Source organism: Danio aesculapii, chromosome 17 (assembly GCF_903798145.1).
Source record: "Danio aesculapii chromosome 17, fDanAes4.1, whole genome shotgun sequence".
In the NCBI taxonomy this organism is placed as follows: Eukaryota; Metazoa; Chordata; class Actinopteri; order Cypriniformes; family Danionidae; genus Danio; species Danio aesculapii.
This window is the reverse complement of record NC_079451.1, coordinates 53,653,179-53,679,201: the sequence shown is the minus strand read 5'-3', so window position 1 is coordinate 53,679,201 and position 26,023 is coordinate 53,653,179. Positions and strand designations below refer to the sequence as shown.

General features: G+C 39.5%; 1 protein-coding gene across 1 annotated transcript; it reads right to left on the bottom strand.

Annotated features, from left to right (window-relative positions):
• Positions 1-3,285: 3,285 nt before the first annotated feature.
• wdr25 (WD repeat domain 25) lies at positions 3,286-25,714 on the bottom strand. The gene is made up of 6 exons (XM_056477776.1): positions 24,988-25,714; positions 18,992-19,139; positions 10,978-11,108; positions 10,301-10,471; positions 5,808-5,948; positions 3,286-4,120 (listed from the first exon to the last, which is right to left on the bottom strand). Exons 1-6 carry the CDS (start codon positions 25,615-25,617, stop codon positions 3,899-3,901), a joined length of 1,443 nt encoding a protein of 480 aa, XP_056333751.1. The 5' UTR covers positions 25,618-25,714; the 3' UTR covers positions 3,286-3,898.
• Positions 25,715-26,023: the final 309 nt, after the last annotated feature.

The window sequence follows — 26,023 nt, the reverse complement described above, 5'->3', positions numbered from 1 at the left end:
AGAAACCCGGAAGTATAGGATCAGCACTGTAAACATTGCAGCAACATGCTGTGTACTACAACCCCCCAGCTGTTGCCGAGATTTCAAAATGCAGATATGGTGTAAAGATGACTTTAATATCATTCAGTTCAGTTTAATCGAAACAATTAATCAAACAACATCACAGTCTCTTTCAGAGTAATACGCCTGAGTGTCCTCCTAGGCTTCAGTTCAGCAGGTAAACACTGTGGGGACGCTTCCCAGCTTCAGCCTATGTAACCCGGTGAGCGATAAAACACTGCAGTTCTCTGTAGCACACCCTTGTGTTGTCTGTAATAGTGTTGTCCCGGTACTGAAGCTTTAAAAACGTCCAATTCCCGCTAACATTTAAGCACCGCTGAGCGAGCTCATAAACACCGCTGATTAGCCATAGTGTTCACCAGTGCTCAACAGAAATTACTGTGATTGGTCGTGAAGGTCATCAGTCCACCGATCTTCACCGAGTGCAAACACAGATAGACGGACATTGGAGCGTTTAAAGCCGTGAAGATCAGTTAATTCATCAGTGAATCGCTCGTCTGTGTTTGTGCTCAGTAAATATCGGTGAAGTGCGGTGAACTGATGACCTTCAAGGCCAATCACAGTCATTTCTGTTGAGCACGTGAACACAATGGCAAATCAGCGCTGTTTAAGAACGCCATCAACAGTGCCTAAAATGTTAACGGGGAATGGATTTAATTTTATTTTTTTCAGTACCGAAATTCAAGTCTAATATAGTGAATGAATCAGTTCATTAACTTGAGTTTGATGAATGGCAAATTGTGTGTTTGGGAAAGAAAACGTTAGCTAACTAGTGCCATTTCCCTTAACTTAGCTGAAAATAAGGTCCAATATCCCTTTTTATTTTCACTAGACATTCAGAACGGACCTTTGAGTCACCCGGAAGGCGGTGAAATGATAAATTTGTGTCGATTTCTCTTCGCTGATAAGATATACAGCCAGATACACAACATTCCTGTGTGACTCAGGTGATACTTGCGGGTTTCTTCCCACCGCAGCCTCGATTTCGCTGTTAAAAATGGTGGCCGCATGAAATCAGTCCATAGTAAACTGATTAACTGGAATCAGTACTGTGCTGTAAACTGTGGTGTACGGTAGTATAATATACCCTATAGATGTAGAAAACTACAGTATTGGCTCATTTGTTTATATTACTATAGTTGTGTTACCATAGCAACTGTAGAATCATCATAACAGAGACTTACTGTAGTTGTTGTGTAACTATAGCAACTGCAGAATCACCACAACAGATCAATTGCTACAGTAGTTCTAGCGTTACTATAGTAACCGCTTAATCACCACAACAGATCAACTGCTATAGTTGTTGTAGCATTACTATAGTAATCGTAGAATCACCACAACAGATCAATTTCTGTAGTAGTTGTAGCATTACTATAGTAACCGTAGAATCACCACAACAGATCAACTGCTATAGTAGTTGTAGCATTACTATAGTAACCGTAGAATCACCACAACAGATCAACTGCTATAGTAGTTGTAGCATTACTATAGTAACCGTAGAATCACCACAACAGATCAATTGCTATAGAGGTTGTAGCGTTACTATAGTCACCGTAGAATCACCACAACAGATCAACTGCTATAGTAGTTGTAGCGTTACTATAGTCACTGTAGAATCACCACAACAGATCAATTGCTATAGTAGTTGTAGCGTTACTATAGTAACGGTTGAATCACCACAACAGATCAATTGCTATAGTGGTTGTAGCGTTACTATAGTCACCGTAGAATCACCACAACAGATCAACTGCTATAGTAGTTGTAGCGTTACTATAGTCACCGTAGAATCACCACAACAGATCAATTGCTATAGTAGTTGTAGCATTACTATAGTAACGGTTGAATCACCACAACAGATCAATTGCTATAGTAGTTGTAGTGTTACTATAGTAACCGAAAAATCACCACACCAGATCAATTGCTATAGTGGTTGTAGCGATACTATAGTAACTGCAGAATCACCACAACAGATCAATTGCTATAGTAGTTGTAGCATTACTATAGTAACGGTTGAATCACCACAACAGATCAATTGCTATAGTAGTTGTAGTGTTACTATAGTAACCGAAAAATCACCACACCAGATCAATTGCTATAGTGGTTGTAGCGATACTATAGTAACTGCAGAATCACCACAACAGATCAATTGCTATAGTGGTTGTAGCGTTACTATAGTAACTGCAGAATCACCACACCAGATCAACTGCTATAGTTGTTGTAGCATTACTATAGTAACTGCAGAATCACCACAACAGATCAATTGCTATAGTGGTTGTAGCATTACTATAGTAACCGTAGTATCACCACAACAAATCAATTTCTGTAGTAGTTGTAGCGTTACTATAGTAACCGTAGAATCACCACAACAGATCAATTGCTATAGTGGTTATAGTAGTTGGAGCGTTACTATAGTAACCGAAAAATCACCACACCAGATCAATTGCTATAGTAGTTGTAGCGTTACTATAGTCACCGTAGAATCACCACAACAGATCAACTGCTATAGTGGTTGTAGCGTTACTATAGTAACTGCAGAATCACCACAACAGATCAATTTCTGTAGTAGTTGTAGCATTACTATAGTAACGGTAGTATCACCACAACAGATTAATTGCTATAGTGGTTGTAGCATTACTATAGTCACCGTAGAATCACCACAACAGATCAACTGCTATAGTGGTTGTAGCGTTACTATAGTAACTGCAGAATCACCACAACAAATCAATTTCTGTAGTAGTTGTAGCGTTACTATAGTAACGGTAGTATCACCACAACAGATTAATTGCTATAGTGGTTGTAGCATTACTATAGTCACCGTAGAATCACCACAACAGATCAACTGCTATAGTGGTTGTAGCGTTACTATAGTAACTGCAGAATCACCACAACAAATCAATTTCTGTAGTAGTTGTAGCGTTACTATAGTAACGGTAGTATCACCACAACAGATTAATTGCTATAGTGGTTGTAGCATTACTATAGTCACCGTAGAATCACCACAACAGATCAACTGCTATAGTGGTTGTAGCGTTACTATAGTAACTGCAGAATCACCACAACAGATCAATTTCTGTAGTAGTTGTAGCGTTACTATAGTAACGGTAGTATCACCACAACAGATTAATTGCTATAGTGGTTGTAGCATTACTATAGTCACCGTAGAATCACCACATCAGATTAACTCATAATCAACTCTAAATGACTGTAATATTTTGTCATGTGGGTATTTTTTGAATTATTCGAGGAAAGCAGCAACTTTTAAATGTAGATTTCGTCCAGGTTTTTCGTATAGTCATCAATGTAAACAAGCTTTATTTTCCAAAATGTAAACACAGACAGACGGACGGACGGACACACACACACAGAATACATCTATAAATGATCAATATATAAAAAACAAAGAGATTTTGATCAGAGAAATGACTCCTGGAATACCCAAATACATCATTTCTCATTCAGACACAGTGATGAAAACAGTATACGTCTGGTTTATTAAGACGGTGATGAGCTGGATCAGTGTTTAAGACTGTAAAAGCATGACTGTATGAGCTGTTTCGTTATTGTGTTTTTCTGTTCTACCTCAATATGACCACGGTAAATCTACTCAGCCGCTTCCACACGCATGTTTCTATATTTATGCTGTTTTTCCTGAATAAACCTGTCGTTCTCATTTCTCAGTCTGAATTGAAGTGTTTACACTTGTCCACATGCACAGTAATTGATCATGGTGTGTAAATGTGATCAGTGTAATGTAAACACAGTGAGTGAACATTGTGCGGTGTGTAGTTCTGCATCATATACTGCAGTGCTGAACCTGGATCAGTGTTCTTCACTATCCTCACGTCCACAGATTGATCTGACCAGTCCAGTCTGCGGTGGCGGCGACGCCGGGGATTATGGGATGCATCTCCACACACACACATGCATGCTCATGAGCCTGTAGAGTCTTCAGTGTCCGTGAGCTCTGATAGTCATAGAAGTGGACAGAACCGGTGGAGCTTCCAGTGGCCACAACACTGCCGTCTGCAGAAAACCCACAATGCACTGCAAACCCCTCCACCTGCACACACACACACATGCATGCAGAGACACACACTCCTGACTAAATATCATGGTGCACACAAATACAGGAGACTTGCACACACAACACTCTTTATATTCTGAAGCACACTGCAGCTGCTCAATTACTATAGCTGCAGTGTTACCATAGCAACTAGAGAATCACCATCACTGATTACTATAGTAGTTGTTGTGTTCCCATAGTAACTATAGAATCACTACAACAGATTTATTACTATAGTAGTTGTTGTGTTCCCATAGCAACCGTAGAATCACTACAACAGATTTATTACTATAGTAGTTGTTGTGTTCCCATAGCAACCGTAGAATCACCACAACATATTCATTACTATAGTAGTTGTTGTGTTCCCATAGTAACTATAGAATCACTACAACAGATTTATTACTATAGTAGTTGTTGTGTTCCCATAGCAACCGTAGAATCACCACAACATATTCATTACTATAGTAGTTGTTGTGTTCCCATAGTAACTATAGAATCACTACAACAGATTTATTACTATAGTAGTTGTTGTGTTCCCATAGCAACCGTAGAATCACTACAACAGATTTATTACTATAGTAGTTGTTGTGTTCCCATAGCAACCGTAGAATCACCACAACATATTCATTACTATAGTAGTTGTTGTGTTCCCATAGTAACTATAGAATCACTACAACAGATTTATTACTATAGTAGTTGTTGTGTTCCCATAGCAACCGTAGAATCACTACAACAGATTTATTACTATAGTAGTTGTTGTGTTCCCATAGCAACCGTAGAATCACCACAACATATTCATTACTATAGTAGTTGTAGTGTTCCCATAGTAACTATAGAATCACTACAACAGATTTATTACTATAGTAGTTGTTGTGTTCCCATAGCAACCGTAGAATCCCTACAACAGATTCATTACTATAGTAGTTGTTGTGTTCCCATAGCAACCGTAGAATCATCACAACAGATTCATTACTATAGTAGTTGTAGTGTTACCATAGCAACTATAGAATCACAACAACAGATTCATTACTATAGTAGTAGTTGTGTTACCATAGCAACCGTAGAATCACCACAACAGATTCATTACTATAGTAGTTGTAGTGTTACCATAGCAACTATAGAATCACCACAACATATTTATTACTATAGTAGTTGTTGTGTTCCCATAGCAACTAGACAAACACCACAGCAATATAATTACTAAAGTAGTTGTAGTTTTACCATAGCAACTATAGAATCACCACCACCGATTTACTATACTAGTTGTTGTGTAACCATAGCAACTTTAGAATCACCACCACCGATTACTATAGTAGTTGTAGCGTTACCGTAGCAACTTTAGAATCACCACCACTGATTATTATAGTGGTTTTTGTGTAACCATAGCAACCGTAGAATCACAACAGATTAATATAGTAGTTGTAGTGTTACCATAGCAACTATAAAATCTTTGCAACAGATAACTAGAGTACTTGTAGTGTTACCATAGCAACTTTATAAATTACCACTAGAGCTTAATTGCTATAGTAGTTGTATGGTTCCATAGTAACTACAGAATCACAGATGTGTCTGCGTGTGCCAGTGTATGAGTGAGTGTATGTGTGTGAGTGTGTAACTGTGTATGTATGATTGCTTGTGAGTGAGTGTCTGTCTGTCTGAGTGTGTGTATCAATGTGTGTGTGACCTTGTGTCCCTCATATCTGCGTCTCTTGTTCATGCGGTAGGGCCGCTGGTCTGAGAACAGGGCGATGTAGTTTCCGTTGGTCTGAGCGATGAAGCTGTTGTCCAGTGGGTGAGCCGTCAGACAGGGACAGGTGTATCTCTCCTGTAAATCACACACACACACACACACTATATAAGGCTACGTTCACACTGCGAGGTTTAGTGCTCAAATCTGCTGTTTTCTCAGATCTGATGGTTCTGCATGGCTGTTCACACTGCTCTTATAAATGTGGCCAATATCAGATCTGCAGTGTGAACAGATCCTGTTCCTAAACTGAGCCGCATGCGCAAAAGTAGAGTTACGGACAGCACAACATGTCTAATTATGCACACAGTGTGTGTACTGTATGAAGTAAGAACATTATCAGATCATGCTTATAACTATTACTCTTTTCACAGGTAACCGTGGTGTATTTGATGAACTGTACAGGGTTGTTCTGCTGCTACTAATGTGCATTTCGGCATTTGAGACCTAAAATAAGTCTGTTGTGATTGAAAACACTGATTATTTGTGATGACAAGCGCGGCGTGTGGTGCTCTGACCAGCGGTGTAGTGAACTCATCAAGGGTTAATGAGCAGCCGCAGACTGAACTGTGAAGGTGGAGTTGCTTGATCTCCGTTTGCAGAGTTTTTTAATTTAACTTCATTATAATACTTTTCATTACTTCATTATAATACTTCATTTTAATACTTCACTCTGGATGAAAGATCATCATCTCCAGCTTAACCTCATGAAAACGGAAATGCTTGAAGTTTCTGCCAACCCGACTCTTCACCATAACTTTTCAATCCAGATGGACGGAGCAACCATCACTGCATCCAAAATGGTAAAAAGCCTTGGAGTAACGATTGATGACCAACTGAACTTCTCTGAGCACATTTCTAGAACTGCCCGATCTTGCAGATTCGCACTCTACAACATCAGAAAGGTCCGACCCTTCCTATCTGAACATACAGCTCAACTCATTGTTCAAGCTCTTGTTCTCTCCAAACTGGACTATTGCAACTCTCTGCTAGCCGGGCTTCCAGCTAGTTCTATCAAACCTCTTCAGCTGCTTCAGAACGCAGCAGCACGAGTGGTCTTTGATGAACCCAAAAGAGCACATGTCACTCCGCTACTCACCCGTTTGCACTGGCTGCCAGTTGCTGTCCGCATCAAATTCAAAGCTCTGATGTTTGCTTACAAAGTGACCTCTAGCTGTGCTCCTTCATATCTGCTCTCACTTCTGCAGATATATGTGCCCTCCAGAAACTTGCGTTCTGTGAATGAACGTCGCCTCGTTGTTCCATCCCAAAGAGGGAAGAAATCACTTTCCCGAACTCTCACATTCAATCTGCCCAGTTGGTGGAATGAACTCCCTAACTACATCAGAACAGCCGAGTCACTTGCTGTCTTCAAGAAACCACTAAAAACTCAACTGTTTAGTCTCCACTTTTCCTCCTAATCTGCAACTGCCTCTCTGGCTATACCACTAACTGTGCCCTCTTTCTCTCTCTCTCTCTCTCTTATTAAAAAAAAAAAAAAAAAAAAAAAAAAAAAAAATTTCTACTAATGTTTTTGCTTCTTAGACTTTTACACGCCTGAAACTTGTCTATAGCGCTTGTTCACTGCTGCTCTTATAGTTGTGTAAATTGCTTCCTTGTCCTCATTTGTAAGTCGCTTTGGATAAAAGCGTCTGCTAAATGACTAAATGACTAAATGAAAATGACTAAATGATAAACAGCAGACACGTGCAGAAGGGGGGTTTGGGTGCTCGAGCACCTGCTCTTTTTTTCTCTCGGAGAGAAAGTTCCCCCTCCTTTGCACACAGATCCCCTGCAACACCACAACGCTCCTCAGCTTCACGATCAACCCGTGCCTCAATCATTTACCAGATTAGTTAAGCACCAGTTTTACCTTTAAAATCTTTTTCAACATGAACAACCAGCTCTCTGTGGCCAGTAATCGCCCTGTGTGCCATTCTACTGTGCTGCTGAGGAGTAGAGGATGTCTGCAGCACAGGATGATGACGCATGAGGCTCGAAGATTATGGAAAAGTCACATGAAATCCGACATAACCGTTCACACTGCGGTCGCATTGCGAAACATCAGATCTGTGTCTGATTTCAGACTACCTATGAAAGTGGCACAGATCTGACCTGAAAAGATCAGATGCGGTTTGGGCTGTTCACACTGTCAGCACCTGAGTCACATGAGAGGGAAAAATCAGATTCGGGCCACATTTGTCACATCAGTGTGAACGTAGCCTAACACAGGAGAACAGCTGCTGTACTTCACTGTCAGTTCTGATGAAGGTCATGGTTCTGATCTACAGTCCTCACATTACAGCAGAAAAACACTGCATCAAAACATCAGCATACTGTAGGATTAGCTATAGTGAACTGATACTGTGGCATAATTTAGTTTTTACGAGGGCTGTGACGGCAACGGATTTTCTGTTACCACGGTGATGAAGCAAGAAATATATATATATATATATATATATCTATATATGTGCTACATAGGCCTATATATGAGGGACGTTAAGGAACTCTTTCAGTAGATAGACCTCATCAATGACATATTAAGCATGGACATTTAAAGGAGAAGTTATGCTTTGCGCTGTGAGCTGCCTCCATGACTTTACACATTCAAGTAATAATCATGTGTGCGCAGGTTATGTACCTTATGGAGTCACTCTCTTAATATTGGATATTTAAGAAGCAGAAAACGCTGTTATGACACAAACTCTCTTATATCTGCTGGTGCTGTTATTAATACGCAGATCTCGATTATGCTGGTGCAGCCGTTAATACACGGTTCAGGTAATCAAAAAGCCAGCTCGCCTACATGATGTTTAATTATGGGTGGGTCGCAGGTGGATCAGTTCAATCATTGGTTATGCAGACCACTTTGCCTAAAATATCAGAAAGTTCAAACTCTGATTAAACTAAAGCGAAACTGACCGATCAATGGATGTTTGTCATAAAGAGTGATAATATAGGCTGCTCTTTTATTTTTGATACAGTTAACAAAGATTCAATATTGGAAACTGAATATTTCACTTTTATTTTATTTATATTACGATTGTATTTAACAGACCAGTTTGTGTTTTAGCCGCGGCATATAGTGGACCCTGAGGCACATCGCTTCACTTCAGTTTATTAGTTATTCTTGTTTATTTTGTAAATAACTGACCCACAAAAACTAAGATACAAATTGTACAAAACTAAATTCGTTCAAAGAATATTTTTCTTCCGACGAAAATATCTGAATTGTGTATTTTTGTGCGTCTCCATCCGCTACACAACTGTGCAGTGTTTGTTTCGCTCCACAGGAAAAAAAGGATTTAATTAATGCTCCCGTAATTGCTGCTACACAAACCCCTGTACATTAGCTATATATTTTATAAAATTCTTTACACAAAATTATTATATGCTATAGCCTATAGCCTACTTTAAGTCAAAATTTATGCGATTGTTCACCGTGGTTGCAGATGCGCGTCTGTTTATAGCTTCTGTAATAAAAGATCTACATTTAACCAGCTTTTTAGCAAAGCCTATATTAATATACTGATATTCCTGTGCCAGTTTGACACTGTAAATTAAACTGAGGAGAGTTTAACTACTTCACAACACTCCGTCACCTGAACTCAGCGCTGTTTAATAACCGGCTATCAAAAAGAAATCAGTCAGTGTTTTTGTTTTGTAATCTAAACTTGTAATTTAAGTGGGAAATACTCAGGTCAGGCCTTTTATTTAGTTTGTTCTGTTTTTCTATACAAACCTGAAAGATTCACGAGCAAAAATAAATACTAAACTAAAATGGGCGGTGATGACGGTGATAACCACATCATCGCGGTTGACATCTCATTATGGTGGTAAGGCGGTGATGCAGTTATCATCACACCCCTAGTTTTTACTACAATAAACTTGAGTGATTTGTTTATATTACTATAGTCATTGTTTTACCATAGCAACTGTAGGATCACCACAACAGATCGATTACTATCGTTATTCAACTCAAGCTTTCAGCACATTGTGTCAGATGTGAAATGTTGTTGTGCTGATTGTAAAAGGCCTCAGTCCTCCATCATCACAGTGCTTCAGTATTGTTATTCTATTATTATTCTCTCCAGAACTGTCTTGAGCATCTGTCCATGCTCCTGTCTCATGTCTCCAGAAGCCACCGCATTCACCGCGTTTGGTCTTGGTCTTCAGCTCATTTATTAGAGGAGAACAAACACCACAGTGGAGAATCCCAACAGTGCAGCAGACTCCACTTCTCTCAGTGATATCTGTGCAGGAGCTGAGGAGCTGATGCTCTACTGTGCATCATTTACTGGAAACGCTGCTTTATTCACTCATGTTTTATGTGATATTACAATTTTGGGCAAAAAAAATCTAATTCCCATCTTTGGATGGAAACACAGCTACTGATAATTCAGAAACCCTCGGTCAGCAGTGTTTCTTACGTGGAAGATCTGGTTGGAGAGTTTGGCGTTAGTCTGGAAGTCCCAGGCGATGAGTGTTCGGTCGGCCGAGTCTCGACTGACGGCATCGGTGCTGCTCACAAACTCTCGGCCCGCATTCACAAACAGCAGATCCAGAGTCTGCTGAACCGCAGATCTGTACACATGCAGCACCTGAACACACACACACACATGCGCGCACACACACACATGCGCGTGCACACACACACACACACACACACGCACACGCACACACACACACACACACACACACACACACACACACACACACACACGATCAGATTCCCTAAATCAAGTTCTTAGTAATTTTGCAAATAGAATAAACTACTTATTAAAACACTCATAATCAGACAACAGCTGCTTTATGTATGACATGATTACATATTTACACAACCACAATAAGTTCATTGATTCTCCTAATTGTTCTCTTTTTTAACCTTTATATTATTTTCATAATAAACCTGCTGCTTATATATTATTTGCTTCTATTGCCAACTCTGTTCTCATCAATCCTGTTACCGTCAACTCTCTTACCAGGAACTTTCTTATCATTAACTGTTATCATCAACTCTTATCATCAACTCTGTTCTCGTCAACTCTCTTACCGTTAACTCTGTTACAATTTAAAAAGTTAAACAACAATAAGTAACAGCACAAACCTTACAGCAGCGTGAGTCCCACGCTCTGACCTCTGGACTGAAGCCTCCACACAGAAACACATCGGGCTCGGAGGGTCGAGGAGCGACGCAGCACACCTTAAACCCATTCTCCATCCGCATGAGTACCTGACCTGAGGAAATCACACACACACACAGTGCAGAAAAAGAGGAAGCTACACTAAATATAACACAACACGTAAAGGTCTTGTGAAAGTCAAATAAAGTTCAGTATCAGTATGTTAGTCTTTAAGGATATGCATAGGCGGAGGGTGAACAAACTCCAGGGTAAGGCTAAGATATGCGCTGCCCTTTAATGCATTTAAAAAGATTTATGACTGACCAAGAAGAGGTTTCAACAAAAGCACCTCCTATCAACAAACGTCTTATATTCAACAAATGACATCAGGTTATATAGTAACTGATTTAACAAGTGACATTTTTGAGTCTCCAACCCTTTAGCAAAAATAAATAAATAAATAAATAAATAGCAGAAATGTGTCAAGAATGCAAAATCATTCACTTTGTCCCGACGAGGCCAATCAAAAACTGAACTTGTAATTCAGCAATAAATATATAAATATAAGCATGTTTAAACTGGGATTCAGATACTGATTTTTTATTTTCATTTTATTGAACTAGAAACAACAAAAAAGACCATGAAAATATGACAACATAAACTAGGGGATTATTTGCGTTATCACAGGCTGTGGTAAAGTTATTGGCAATTAAATTAGAGGCAACCATTGCAGAGTAAAGGTGATCCAGTAGCCATTAACCAGCATGAGTAATTGTTTGTTTAAATTAGATTTAAATTAATTCAAGATACAAATTAAAACATAATTAAAAATCTTGACTACGTGATATTATGCTGTATTAATCACTCCTGTAGAGCAGTGGTTCTCAAACTTTTAAACCAGCGACCCCCAATGTAAGATAACTCTTTTTTTCAGCTGTTCACAATATTTTAACTATATTTACTATACATTACAGGACTCGAAATTAACATTTTTGCTCATCAACACTAATCAAAACTAACAAGCAAAATATTTATATGCATGAGTGAGGAAAATATGTCTGAACGAAGTCCCGTTATCACAAGAAAATACATTTCTATAACATAATTGAGTGACCAAAAGATACACAGAGCGCTCACCGGCCCTGCACACACTGCTTGACATGAATGAATCTGTTAACTATAACTGTGCTGTGTTCTCATGGTCTGATATTGCACAGATGCTTTGACATATACCTTATTATTTGCATACATTATTTTAATACCGCTCTTTTCAAGAGCTGCAATATTACTGTAATCTAAGTGAATGCAAGCCCTTTTGCGATGGTGTATGTGGTGTTAAATTTTACATATAGCTGCCACTTGTCCGGCTGACAGCATCTGGCGATTAAATGAAGGATTAAATAGAACCTCTCGTGCTTAAAATGTGTAGATGTGGAAACAGTTACCTGAAAATTCCATCCCGCAGACTTTACATTGAATGCTTTAGTTATTATCATTGCGACTTGAAGCCACTGGAAGTCACTGAAAGTGTAGATGGTGGATTAACATTCAGCACATGATCAGTAATCAGATGTGCCATTATTTGTAGCTTTAGGTGTTTCTAAAACTAAATCTGTCAGTGTTGTTTTCATTCTCATCTTCAGAGCTTTACATTTTCGCGGTCGTAGCTCCTGTCATCTGAAGACAGAAGGCGTTGACTGAGTGACTGACAGCTGATTTTAACCAATCCATTCGCGTTTACTTCTAGAGCAGTGGGCCAATAAGAAAAGACCGAAGGCGGAACAAGCGTTGCAGGCTTTGTTTACTGCGGCAAGTTCCTGAGCGCTGCGTTTCAACTGCAAAGAAGCATTCTGCCTGAATGTGTCCTAAATACTTTATGAATTCATCAGTGATATCTTTTAAAAATCTGAAAATATTAGCTTTCACTTGTAATACTGAAAAATATTCATTATAACCAATGAAAATTACACCATTTTTAAATCACTCTCGCGACCCCCTTGAAATTATTCTGCGACCCCCGCAGTTTGAGAACCACTGCTGTAGAGAACGCAAAATTAAAATGCTAAATCATTATCGGCCAGTAGATGGGGTATACAGATCAGTAATGATGCCGAGTGAAGAATGTAGTTACAAAAGTTACTAAAAGTAAGCTTCAAATGCAACCAAATAATCTACAGGCCTACATTTGATGAAATAAAGTGAAGTACAAGTATGCAGAATCATGCCTATTTATGAAAATTAGGTTTATGCTTGAGAACTGCAAATAAGCAGTGTAAAATCCTAAAACTCTGCATATAAATAAATAAGACAAACTTTCACATTACTTTCCTTAAAAAGTAATTAAGTAACACATTTAGCTAGTTTTTAAGGTACTTTAGATTGTAATGTAGGCCTATTACTATCCCCCAACACTGCAAATAAGATCAACATGTTGTGTAAGATCAACATATAATGTCCTGTTATATTTTTCAGACCTTTGAAATGTAAAACGAGTTCTCCAAACGATCGGCTAAACAAGATTACTACACCAGGCTAGACTGTTACAACTACCAAAATGAGGCATTTCATTTAATGCTGAAAACAAATTAAACCAGAATAATAAAATATTATATATATAATTTATTACCTATGTCATTGACCAGCAAATCAGAAACGTCCGCTGGCCAGCACTTTTAGTTTGGTTTTCAGAGTTGCTGCTAACTCCAGTAATAAACAGCGCTCAACAGTGAAACGTGCGGGGTTGGGCAGTTCCATTTTTGTGCAGAGGGGGGCTTTAAATTTGATTGACAAACGTACAATAACTAAAGTGTTCTGTTAATCATCAACATCATATTCGCCATATTACACCCGTTACACGTTTTCAATGCAGATTTTTTCTTTGCTGCTATCTCCATGGTCTCTGGCCAGAGAGAGGCTAAGCCTTCCCCAGCCTTACACACACTCCGCCTATGAAGATATGTCTAATCTTGTGTCTCCAAAACAGAGAAAAAAATTCACATTTAGAAGATCTAAACATCTTAAGCTTGCAGTTTGACTCTTCCGCCTAAATGATCAACGCTGGATCATATTTGGCCCACACTGAATGTGCACATGCAGAATTCAGCAGATTTCAGCCCATCATTGATTCTGTTTATTTACTTGTGTAAATTCATGTTTATTCAGTTTTTTTTAATTAATTTCAGTAATATTAATGACTAATATGAAAATATTTATATGATCTATGTACAGTGCAGTGTGTCCAGTCATATCTTCTGTCTTTTAGTAGAGATATTATATGAGACACTTGCTTTGTTTACCAAATAAAGTGGATCTAGTTGGATTTGCATTGTAAACATTAAATAAAAGTTAAAAGGGTATTACTTTTTATTTCATATATTAAAGTTTTAGTTATGATACTCCCATAATAATTCAGCAGAAATCCGCAGACTTTTAACACAATTCTGCGCAGAAATAGCAGAAAACGTCCGCAGATTCTGTCTGACCCTACTCATACTTCAGTTTCTCATCAAATCTTCTGACCAATCAAATGCTCTCTAGTATATGTCATGCCCCTCCCCCTTCTTCTCATTGGCTCTTCATCTGATGCGCTTGAACTCAACCACTCTCACTGGCAGAGCTGTGAGAAAACTAAATGCCATTGGCTGATTTCTAAAAAGGGGAGGAGCTACCCTATGTCCTGCCCTCTCTTCATGTTTCAATTGAGATTATATCCAACAATCAATAAGAGATGCACATTTTGAAGCTGCTCAGACCATATGATGCTATCAGTCAGTTTAATCAATAATATGAGCATTTAAAAAAGTGAATGAATTGATTCACACTGAACTGAATCGGCTCTGATCTGACTCAATTGTCTTCAAACAACAAACTCTGAGTATTTGATCAATTTTGCATCACTGATTCACTTATTATTCCACTTACTACTGTGAAATGTTCTGTACTGTATAACGAGCTTATAGAAATAAAGCTGACAGCTAATTAGTGCTCAAATACAGCCTCATGTTCGTTCAGTTCTGTGTTGATTCACTCAGAAGTATCAAAGCGGCTCAGCGAACGAATTGCTTCATTAATTACTGATTAATTAACCCGTCCGCCGAGACAGGACGCATATGATGATCTACTCACATGCATATTAATGAGCTGATTTGCATACGAGCAGTGTTTTTTATCTGCCCGGTGAGAATGTGTGATGTTTGCAAAGCTGATAGGAATCATCCTCCTGTATAATTAACATGCTTCCTCAGTGTTTTTAATTAAGAAATGTAATGAGCACAGCGCTGACGGCTGATAAGAAAGAGATATGCAGCACACACACGTCAGCAGAGTTTCAGAGCGACTCAATAATGAATCAACAGATGGAGATCAGCAGTGGTTTTACATTCACTGAAAGCAGCAGGAATAACATTATCACAGCAAGGTCTCTGGTTCGAGTCTCAGCTGGGTCAGTCGGTGTTTCTGTGTGGAGTTTGCATGTTCTCCCCGTGTTGGTGTGGGTTTCCCCTGGGTGCTCCGGTTTCCCCCACAGTCCAAACACATGCGCTATAGGGGAATTGATCAACTAAATTGACCGTAGTGTATGAGTGTGTGTGTGTGTGTGTGTGTGTGTGAATGAGTGTGTTTCCCAGTACTGGGTTGCAGGTGTAAAACATATGCTGGAATAGTTGGCTATTCATTCCACTGTGGCGACCCCTGATGAATAAAAGGACTAAGCCGAAGGAAATAAATGAATGAATGAATGAATCAGGGGTTTTTGGAGCACGTCTCAAATTGGCGAAGTCCCATGAGTGAATGAGGTTTCATTACATCAAAAGGTTTAGAAAGCTCAATGTTTCCCCACTAGGGGGCGATCTGTATAAAGTCCACATGAATCACACTGATTCACTCAGATCGCCCCCAGTGGAGAAACACTGAACAGGTTTCATAGTTTTTAGCTGATCTCAGATGAGACATTTATAAAATGAACAGGAATAATAGTTAATATAATATATAATAACAGTTCAGTCTTTTGCTGGATTGTTTAGCAGAGCCCATCACAGAACAAACTATAAACAAGTCTCAGAAATGTGCAGACACTTAATGATGAAGAGGTTAAATGATCGCCAATATCCAGGATATTGATATTAAAAAAGCTTTTGTTTTGCATATTTAAACATCTCAAACTGGTGAAACAGCAGCTGGAGATCTTCAATCTGCACTCGATTGCTTTTCCCAATAGTATCTGGATGCAGCCTTGATGACGCAATCTGCATATCTCAGAAATGCAATGTCAGACACAATGCACTCAATGGGCTAGAGACGTCACTGTGAGGGAAGGGGTTAGGGGTGGGCACTAAAAAGCATTGCATGCAGCTCAGATTGCAACAGCACCAGGGGCCTGTTTCAGTAAGGAGGTTCAACCAACTGAGTTTATTCTCGAACTCTGAGTTGATTTACCGAGAGATTAAAAAGTCAGAGTTTTGGGTTTCAGAACAGCTGATCTGAGTTAGGTTAATCAACTTTGAGTAGACTGAAGCTGCGGTCACACTTGACTTTTCCTCCCATAGACTTCCATTCATACGCACGCGAATGCGTCAGACCAGAAACGCAGGGTCATGCATTAAGTTTCGCAGGTCGCTGCGGTGCAGAGTTCAAGCTTGGTGAACTCTGACCTGCGGAATCGCATCGCTTGACTGCATGAGACCAATCGAGGATTAAAACAGGACCTCTCTGGACAGAAATTTTAAATATTGAGCAAATCGCTTGCTTTATTAATGTCTAATCATCTTGTTTAATCCCGCCCCTTTTCGCAGCGCCGCACGACAGAATTTCGCACACACAAAGCTCAGTGTGACTGTAGCTTAACTCAGAGTTATGTGCGCACACTGCCACTATAAAAGGCATTATCAATGGAGCGCAGATATTACGAGTCACCATGGCAACATCTAATGAAAGAGATCAGCATTTCTGTCTCCAGCTAAACTTGCTCATGCAGAGTTTCAGCAGATATGAGCAGATATTTAATACAGCGACACCACTGCAGCAGGGAAATATTATATTTAAAGTATTTAAGTATGTATGATGTTTATAGACTTTTCTCTTGATAACGTGGGGAATTGGTGGTAATTTTGAAGTTATTTCAGATGTAACTGCATTAAATGACATATGATAGGCTACTGCAGAGTTTCTACAACAAATCTGACAAAGCAAGACTGCAGATAAGCTGAACTCAGTGTTCAGTGGACATGTTTAATTTAAGGGTCCCACTTTTACACACGCTGATCAGTTTAAGAGAACAGTTCTGAAATTGAGTTTTTAATAGATGTAAAAGTGCACTTGTGTGTCATTAGTAGAGGTTAATATGACATTGACATAATATGACCCTCTGTCGAAGCTCAGTGAATTTAAGATATTATTAAATTCTATTCTGTACTATGAATATAAGTATTATTAAAAAAGGACGAGCCATTCTCATAGTGTGGTCTTTGTGTGACTGAAATGTAGGCAATAGCTGTGTTTTCATCTAAAAATGCGAATAAATTTATGCACAAGAATATCACATAACAGACGTGTGAATAAAGCAGCGTTTCCATCCAGCAGGTCATAATGGCCACTTCCTGATTAACTGGCACCAAACATCAACAGTACAAACAGAATTTACTGCAGTAGGAGAAGCTGCGTCAGTCTGTTCTTTATTTAATGCCTCAGAAGACAATGCTGACACAGAATGAACACCTGGTGGTGTGTGAAGCCGTGAGACACAGAGCACAGACGCTCTTGACAGTTCTGGAGGTCATTAATAATATAAGAACACTAATACTGAAACGGCTCAGGTGTTTTAGAAGGACCAAAACAACAGTTCAGGTGTTCTCCAGTGTGCTCATCCTGCTGGTTTCACACATTTGATCATCACATGATCTCCTATAACAACATCACATCACCTTTATTAATGCACATACTGGAATTTGTTCAGTAAAAGTGTTTCCATCATAGTTTATGTGCATCTTTTCTTATCGAATAAAAGGTTTATCCTGCTCAGTGATGCACAGATGTTCTTTATGCACATTTTCAAAACATGCGCTTATCCTGGCGTCTCCATCAGCCATATTCAAACACATATCCAATAATGAGCATTAAACTTGATGGATGGAAACGTAAGGCTAAGGCGAGGAATACCGCTTCATCTCTAAAAAGAGGAGGAGACGGACAGAAACTCAGAGTTTAGAGAATAAAACCTGTTCCTGACCAGGTTAGGTTCACAGAGTAAATTACCGCAGTAAAAGTGAGCCCTCTTTCAGAAACAGGCTTGACTCATCCTGCTGTCTTCAGTCTGACAAACCTGCCATTCTGAAACAGAAAACCCAGAGTTTCTCTCATTTCAGGGTAAAAATACTTCTGAAACGGTGCCCAGGTCTGCATCCAGACGCCTCTCGCTTTAACTGCAGTTCCAGGATGTAATGTTGAATTTTAACAGCCGAGTTCGGACCACTGAATTTACGCAAGCCCATTTCACAACTGAAATAAAATGAACTGAAAAGGCTTTTGAATATTAAACATCGTGTTTTTAAGCAGAACTGAATATTTTGGAAATGAAATTTCAATTGAATATGAAGAATTGAAGTGGAATATATTTAATTGAAATGTTCACAGCTTAAATAGACAGCTATGTTACATTTCAGGACCTAAAAAAAATAAACCCTGGCGACTCGAGTCATTAAAATGCAAGCTGTTGTTAATGAATGCATTATTTTGTTCAGTCACTGCTATTCAACAAGTTTAATTTCAATACTTCAGGGATTAATTGTGCTCCATTAAAGTGCTTTCAAATGTAAATTTCTGTCAGCAAGCTATTTTTTTTGCAGGGTAGTCAGTCAGTATTTCCCTGCTCTCTCTGATGAGTATCTTATACTGTCAGCTTCCCCAACACTGCTCTGAGCTCAGCCTCGTCAGTGAACATGTTAATCAGTCTGAGCTCATTAATCCATCAGTGAATGTGTGTAAGCTCATTAACTCATTACTCACCCGTCTCCAGGTCACTGATCGCCACCGTGCCGTCAAATGATCCTGACAGGAGGCGTCGCCCATCTGCCAGCCAGCAAGCATCACGCACCGCCCCCTGGTGGGCGGAGTATGTGTGCAAGCACCGCCCACTGCCGACACCATCCCACACCTGTAAACACACACCAGCATTACAGCATTAGAGTGGATGAGAAACAAACACACTCATTCATTAACAGCTGACCAACATCGATAAACGCTGCTGTATTGATGATATTTGATGATTTACATAATAGTGTTAATAACTCATCTCTAATAACTGATGTCTATTCTCTTTGTCATGATGACAGCACATAATATTAGACTAGATATTCTTCAAGACACTAGTATTCAGCTTAAAGTGACATGTAAAGGCTTAACTAGGGTAATTAGGGTAAAGTTAGGGTAATTAGGCAAGTCATTGTATAACAGTGGTTTATTCTGGAGACAATCCAACACTAATATTGCTGAAGGGGGCTAATAATATTGAGCTTAAAATGGCTTTAAAACTATTAAAAACTGCTTTTATTCTAGCTGAAATAAAACAAATAAGACTTTCTCCAGAAGAACAAATATTAGAGGAAATACTGTGAGAACATCTGAGAAACATCATCTGGGGGATATTTATTAAAAAAATAATAATAATTCACAGGAGGGCGAATAATCCTATATACAGTATATACCCTATTTATCCTATATAAATCAGCAGTGAACTGAATATAATGCAGACAGCAGAAGAGGACGTCTCATCTCATCTATGACCCAAACACAAGAGCAGTGGGTTATTCATCATGTTTTCATCTTTGATCAGCCCAGAGGGTTAGGTCAGAAACAACCACACACACACACACACACACACACACACACACGCACACACACACACACACACACACACACACACACATTGGAAAAAGCATCTGATAGCGGCTCTCATATCCTACAGAGAGTCAGATATGAGGAGCTGCAGGCAGAAGACATAAACACACACACACACACACACACACACACACACACACACACACACGCGCACACACACACACACACACACACGCACACACGCACACACGCACACACGCACACACGCACACACACACACACACACACACACACACACACACACACACACACACACACACACACACACACACACACACACAATAACCAGAGCTCAGCCAGTCTGAGTGTACAGCAGTCTGAGTGCAGATCATGTGTGTGTGTCTCCAGAGTCTCCACACACTAAGCTCTCCTCAAATTCACCTTCGCATGCACACGCACACACACAATTGCTCACCTTCGGCTCTCCTCAAATTCACCTTCACAATCACACACACACACACACTCCTCAAAATCACCTTCACACAGTCTGAACACACTGCTCTCACAGGAACTCCAATGTTACTTCAACATGAAACCAAAGATGATTTCCCCCCATCTCAGTTCAGACTCTCTCAGAGCGCAGACTCACAGGCTCTCACGGTTAGTTCATTCCTCACTACTCTTTCATTTACTTCTAATCGAAAGACATTATCATCATCTTCATCATCATCATCTTCATCATCTTCATCATCATCATCTTCATCATCCTCATCAAATATAATATTAAAACTGAGATGAAATGGAAGTAGCGTGCAGAGAGAGAGACTGCTGCAAGTACATGTACACATGAGGCTGATGCTTTTCCAAACCAGACATGGATTAAAATAGCAACACAGCAACACCCTGGCAACTGCATGGCAACACCCTGGCAACAGGACTGCAACACCCTGGAAACCACATAGCAACGCCCAGACAACTGCACTGCAACAGCCTTGTAATGAGGGCTGTGCAATTAATCAAATTCAGTTTAGTCTTCTAACGATTGTGGAAAAGCATTACTGGAGATAATCGATCACTGCATCATATACCGGCCCTTTCCAGATGTACACGTGTTGCTCTGCACAGCTCAGTTTCAGTGAACATGACTAAAAGCATGTGCTGTAATGTAACGTTTGCAGTCGTGATGCGCATCATTCACTGATGTACACTCACATCATTCATGTTTTTATAAGTGCGAGAGAGATCGCATGCTGTTGTGTGTGTGTGCGCTCAGCCTCAGAGACGAGCCGAGCACACACACATCTAAAGTCATGTTAATGTGAGCGCTTTAATGGTCAAATACATGCAAATGTGTGTCAAACTGCAGTGTTTAGTGGTTATTCATATTAACCCTCATTTATAGAATAAATAAAGCAGTTGAGAATCAAAAGACACGTGAAAGAGGAACCATAAATCAGAACCGTACTGCTCTTAAAGTGACAGCGCGCTATATTCCTGCTGCCCACTGCTTTTATCAGGAGAAAATCCCTCACTGCTCTAGACTGAAGGACTGCTGGAGCTGTAATTAAAGGCTTTTTCTGACAGTCAAGATGCTTTTATTATATCGTATTTATTTCCCTTATTTACAGGGAGAAAAATAATATATACAGCTGAAGACAGAATTATTAACCCTCCTGAATTATTAGCGGCCCTTATCCTCAATCTCTGTTTAATGGAAAGAAGATTTTTATTCAACACATTTCTAAATGTAATAGATTTATGATATATAGATATATATAGATGTGTAACAGTGGTTTATTCTGGAGACAATCCAACACTAATATTGCTGAAGGGGATAATAATATTGAGCTTAAAATGGCTTTAAAACTATTAAAAACTGCTTTTATTCTAGCTGAAATAAAACAAATCAGACTTTCTCCAGAAGAACAAATATTAGAGGAAATACTGTGAGAAATTCCTGAATCTGAGAAACATCATGTGGGGAATATCTGAAGAAGAAAACTTCACAGGACAGAGAATAATCCTGACTTCAGCTGTTTATTGTTTTGAATAATCGTGATAGACCTTTTTCACAATGACGTCCCTTCACTTCCCCCTATCGCCAACACAGTGTATTTTTAGTTCCGGTTTACCTGTGAATGAATGGGAGACTTCTCTGGAAAATGTACAAGTTAGATATTAAGATTGCAGGATCTGATTTAAGACTATTAAAGTGTTGGAGACGTGTCCAAATGCTTCTCTCTCAATACTGAATCTCTTTCTGAATTTGAGAATGATTCTTAAGGTTATTAAGAATAAGAATAAGCTACTGAGGAAAGCAAATGTTAGCAACATTTCCACTTATTAAGGTTATTTCCTCAATAATGGATTTATTTTTACTTTAATGCTGCTCTGAATATAAATTTGGATTATCTGTTATATGTAAATGTTCCAGCATGAGTGCAATGCTTTATTAAATCTTCACATACACCTGGTAAGTTTGTTGTCTATTAATGCAATCAGTTTCATCATTTATTATTTATTGATCCATTAATGTTTTGTTCAGTTTCTCCATTTGGATGAATTAATTATGTCCTACTGCACCTTTTGGGTGGATTTAATTTGATATCTGCACCACCTTTAAATTAATATTGTAACTAATAATTTCAGAATCTAATAATGCTGAATTAAAATGTCGTCTTCTTGCTGTTATTTTTGCACTTTTAATTTTTTATAATGATAAAATAGTAATGATACACTGCAGAGAGTAGAACCGGACGTGACGTCATGTGAAAAAGATCTATTACAATGGACCCTTATCAGAAGCCTGTTTTGATGCGTTTAACATTCATCAGCATCTTAAATCCTAGAAAGTCTTTAAAGAGACGTGTGAACATTTATATGCATTTCTGTATGTAGTTTATCATCTTTGCTTTAAATTACAAAAAAATGAATTAGCGCTTGTGTGAGGGGTTTCTAATGCAGCGTCTATGGGGGCAGGACAGTAAATCTGACATGACTCTCTCCTCTGGCTGCCGTCTTCAGTCTCACAACATTCATTTTCCTTTTTCTGAAAGCCTTTATAACATCATCCTGGACGTTTTCTGTCATTGTTTCAGCAAATAAGATTATTTGTAGTACTCTCCCATTCACTGTACTCTGAGTTTTCTCAAATATGACAAGCTCCGCTACTGTGGGAAGGGTCTATTATGACCAAAATAATCCTGATTAGGATTTTCCCATAATTGAGCAGCCCTACTTGGAATTAGAGCTGAACAATAGGGCAAAACTTCATATCACGATATATTTCTTCATTTCAGTCGATGCAATATAATTCCAATATTAACATGGATAATATTAAACAGCCAGGAATAAACTGCCAAGAACACACACGATGGATGTCTGAACCCACCAATGTCTGCAAACTCAATTTGCAAAGTCTTTAATAACATCCAGACTCCTCTTACAACTTTATTTATAACTTTAAATAAAAACAGTACAAAAACACTAATGTTCACTTTTTATTTAACCTTTACAAACAAGAAATGTGAAATAAAATATCAAATAAATCAAACTCTCAGACTCAGCTTATTTATATATATATATATAGAGAGAGAGAGAGAGAGAGAGAGAGAGAGAGAGAGAGAGAGAGAGAGAGAGAGAGAGAGAGAGAGATAGTTGGTGGGGGTTAGCTTGATCAACATGATGAACAGAAACTTTTCATCAGCGTTTTGTTTGTATATGCTGAATATTTAACAATCAAAATACCAAAATCTTACTATTATGACATCCACATCATAAAAAAACAGAGAAAAAGAATAATAATTATGATAATGAAAACGATTTATATTTTATATAGTCTACATTAATATTTGCAGATGTTTGAGTATATTCATAGCTCTGGCTATATATTTTATATAGTCTATTTATATAGACTAATATATTATATTATATAGCACATTTTCATTATTGAACAGATGTAATACCTCTATTAACCACATGCTTTCATTTCATCAGCTTTGCAATACCCAGTTTCCTGAGGGATATGTTTGTGAATTTTATTTGTAAGCTTGTGCGAGTTTATGTGTGTGTGAGTGTTAATTTAGGTGTTTATGCGAGGATCGAGTTTATATGTATGTGCGTGTATGCATGCATCAAGTGTATATGCACAAGTTTCGTCCATGTTTTGATCATTCAGTAGTGTCTGTGTATATGCGAGTGGTCTATAGGTGTATACGCACGTGTTATATATGTGTTGATGAGCGAAGTCTGATTTAATTCCTACACGCCGCCTCATACTCATCTGTGTTTGCTTCATTGCTGCTGGTTTGAAGCTGCAGAGCACTGAAACTATACGTTTATTGAACCTTAATAAGCCCCTTCCACACCCCTGCATTAGTCTTTCCTCTCTCATCAGCTATTTCAGCTCTGACTTGTGGAAGCGTGTTGATTCACATCTGTGTTTAGGGCGCTCATTTTAAAGCTCAAACTTTCTGTGATGGAGCTTAATTAACTGCTGAGCGCTGGCAGCGTGTCTGTGATGTACGTCATCACGCAAGTCACATCACACTCTTTCTGACGGCTGAGCACTGACCCTCACTCAGTGACAATGATCATCTAGATTTTATAATATATATGTGCAAATTTATATTGAAAAACCGGAAATGTGTTTAAGAATCATATCAGCGGTATTGAAGAAATCTATGGCGATATATACTGATATCCAATTACTGTCCAGCTTTACTTTACCACATAACGACAGCCAATCAGCAGAGCTGGAGCTTTAGGGAAAACAAAACAGCAAAACAGTGCTATGACAGGGAGACAGCAGGCTTAATGAGGTAACTTTGAATTGAGAAGGTCACTGGTTCGAGCCTCGGCTGGGTCAGTTGGTGTTTCTGTGTGGAGTTTGCATGTTCTCCCTGCGTTCCGGTGGGTTTCCTCCACAGTCCAAACACATGTGGTACAGATGAACTGGGAAGACTAAACTGTCCCTAGTGTATGAGTGTGAGTGAGTGTGTATGGGTGTTTCCCAGAGATGGGTTGCGGCTGGAAGAGCATCCGCTGTGTAAAACATGCGCTGGATAAGTTGGCGGTTCATTCCACTGTGGCGACCCTGGATTAATAAAGGGACTAGGCTGAAGGAAAATGAATGAATGACTGAACTGTGAATTGAGCATCTTTACCTTGCAGCTGTTGTCCATGGAGGCGGAGAGCAGCAGGTGGCTGTGCTGGGGCTCCGGGCTCCACTGAAGGGCCGTGACGGGACTCTGGTGGCCCCGGACCCCGCAGGACATGCGTCTGGGCAGCTCTGCTCGCACCGGGCCCATACTCAGAAAGGGCCGCAGCCGCTCGGACACTCCAGACAGCAGAGGAGACGCAGCGGGGCCCGGCGGAGCAGACTCCAGGGGCCCCACAGCACACACTCGCTGGCGTTTGGGAACATACGGCCGGACGGTACGCGACGGCACACACTGCCGCTTCTGGGGGCCACCGGGGGCCACTGATGAAGACGAAGAGCTGTAGGGGCCAGCAGGGGCTACTGGTGATAATGAAGAGCCGTAGGGGCCACCGGAGGCCACTGATGATGATGATGATGATGAAGAGTAAGGGCCGTTAGGGGCTACTGATGAAGACGAAGTGCTGTAGGGGCCACTGGGCGTCACTGATGAAGACAAAAAGTCACAGGGGCCACCAGGGGCCACAGATGATGATGGGTTGGTGATGAAGGGTTTCTCATGAGGAGGCGGAGCTCCAGAACCACAGTCCTGATCCTGATCACTGTCTGAATCCTCATAGTCCACCAGCGACGCCATAACAACACACACACACACTAGACACTCACACACATCTAACAAACACTATACACTCTCTCACACACACCACAGATTAATTACACACACACACACACACACACACTACACAAACACTATACACTCTCACACACCACAGATTCATTACATTAGCACCATACACACTCTCTCGCACACACACTACACAAACACTATATACTCTCTCACACACACCATGCAAACACTACACACTGTCTCCCTCTCACACACACTACACAAACATTAACGGTTACACAGGTTTTGACAGGTGAGGAGAGAATGAATGACTCAGTTGTACAGTAATACGGTGTGTGTGTGTGTGTGTGTGTGTGTGTGTGTGTGTGTGTGTGTGTGTGTGTGTGTGTGTGTTTATATACACACACAGCCGTGT

Excerpts from the sequence above, each read along its gene's own strand:
- wdr25 (XM_056477776.1), bottom strand. The coding sequence starts at position 25,617 with ATGGCGTCGCTGGTGGACTATGAGGATTCAGACAGTGATCAGGATCAG. Across the intron at positions 10,472-10,977 it reads GGGACTCACGCTGCTGTAAG|GTGCTGCATGTGTACAGATC; the intron begins GTTTGTGCTGTT and ends GTGTGTGTTCAG. Across the intron at positions 4,121-5,807 it reads GCAGATATGAGGGACACAAG|GTGGAGGGGTTTGCAGTGCA; the intron begins GTCACACACACA and ends GTGTGTGTGCAG.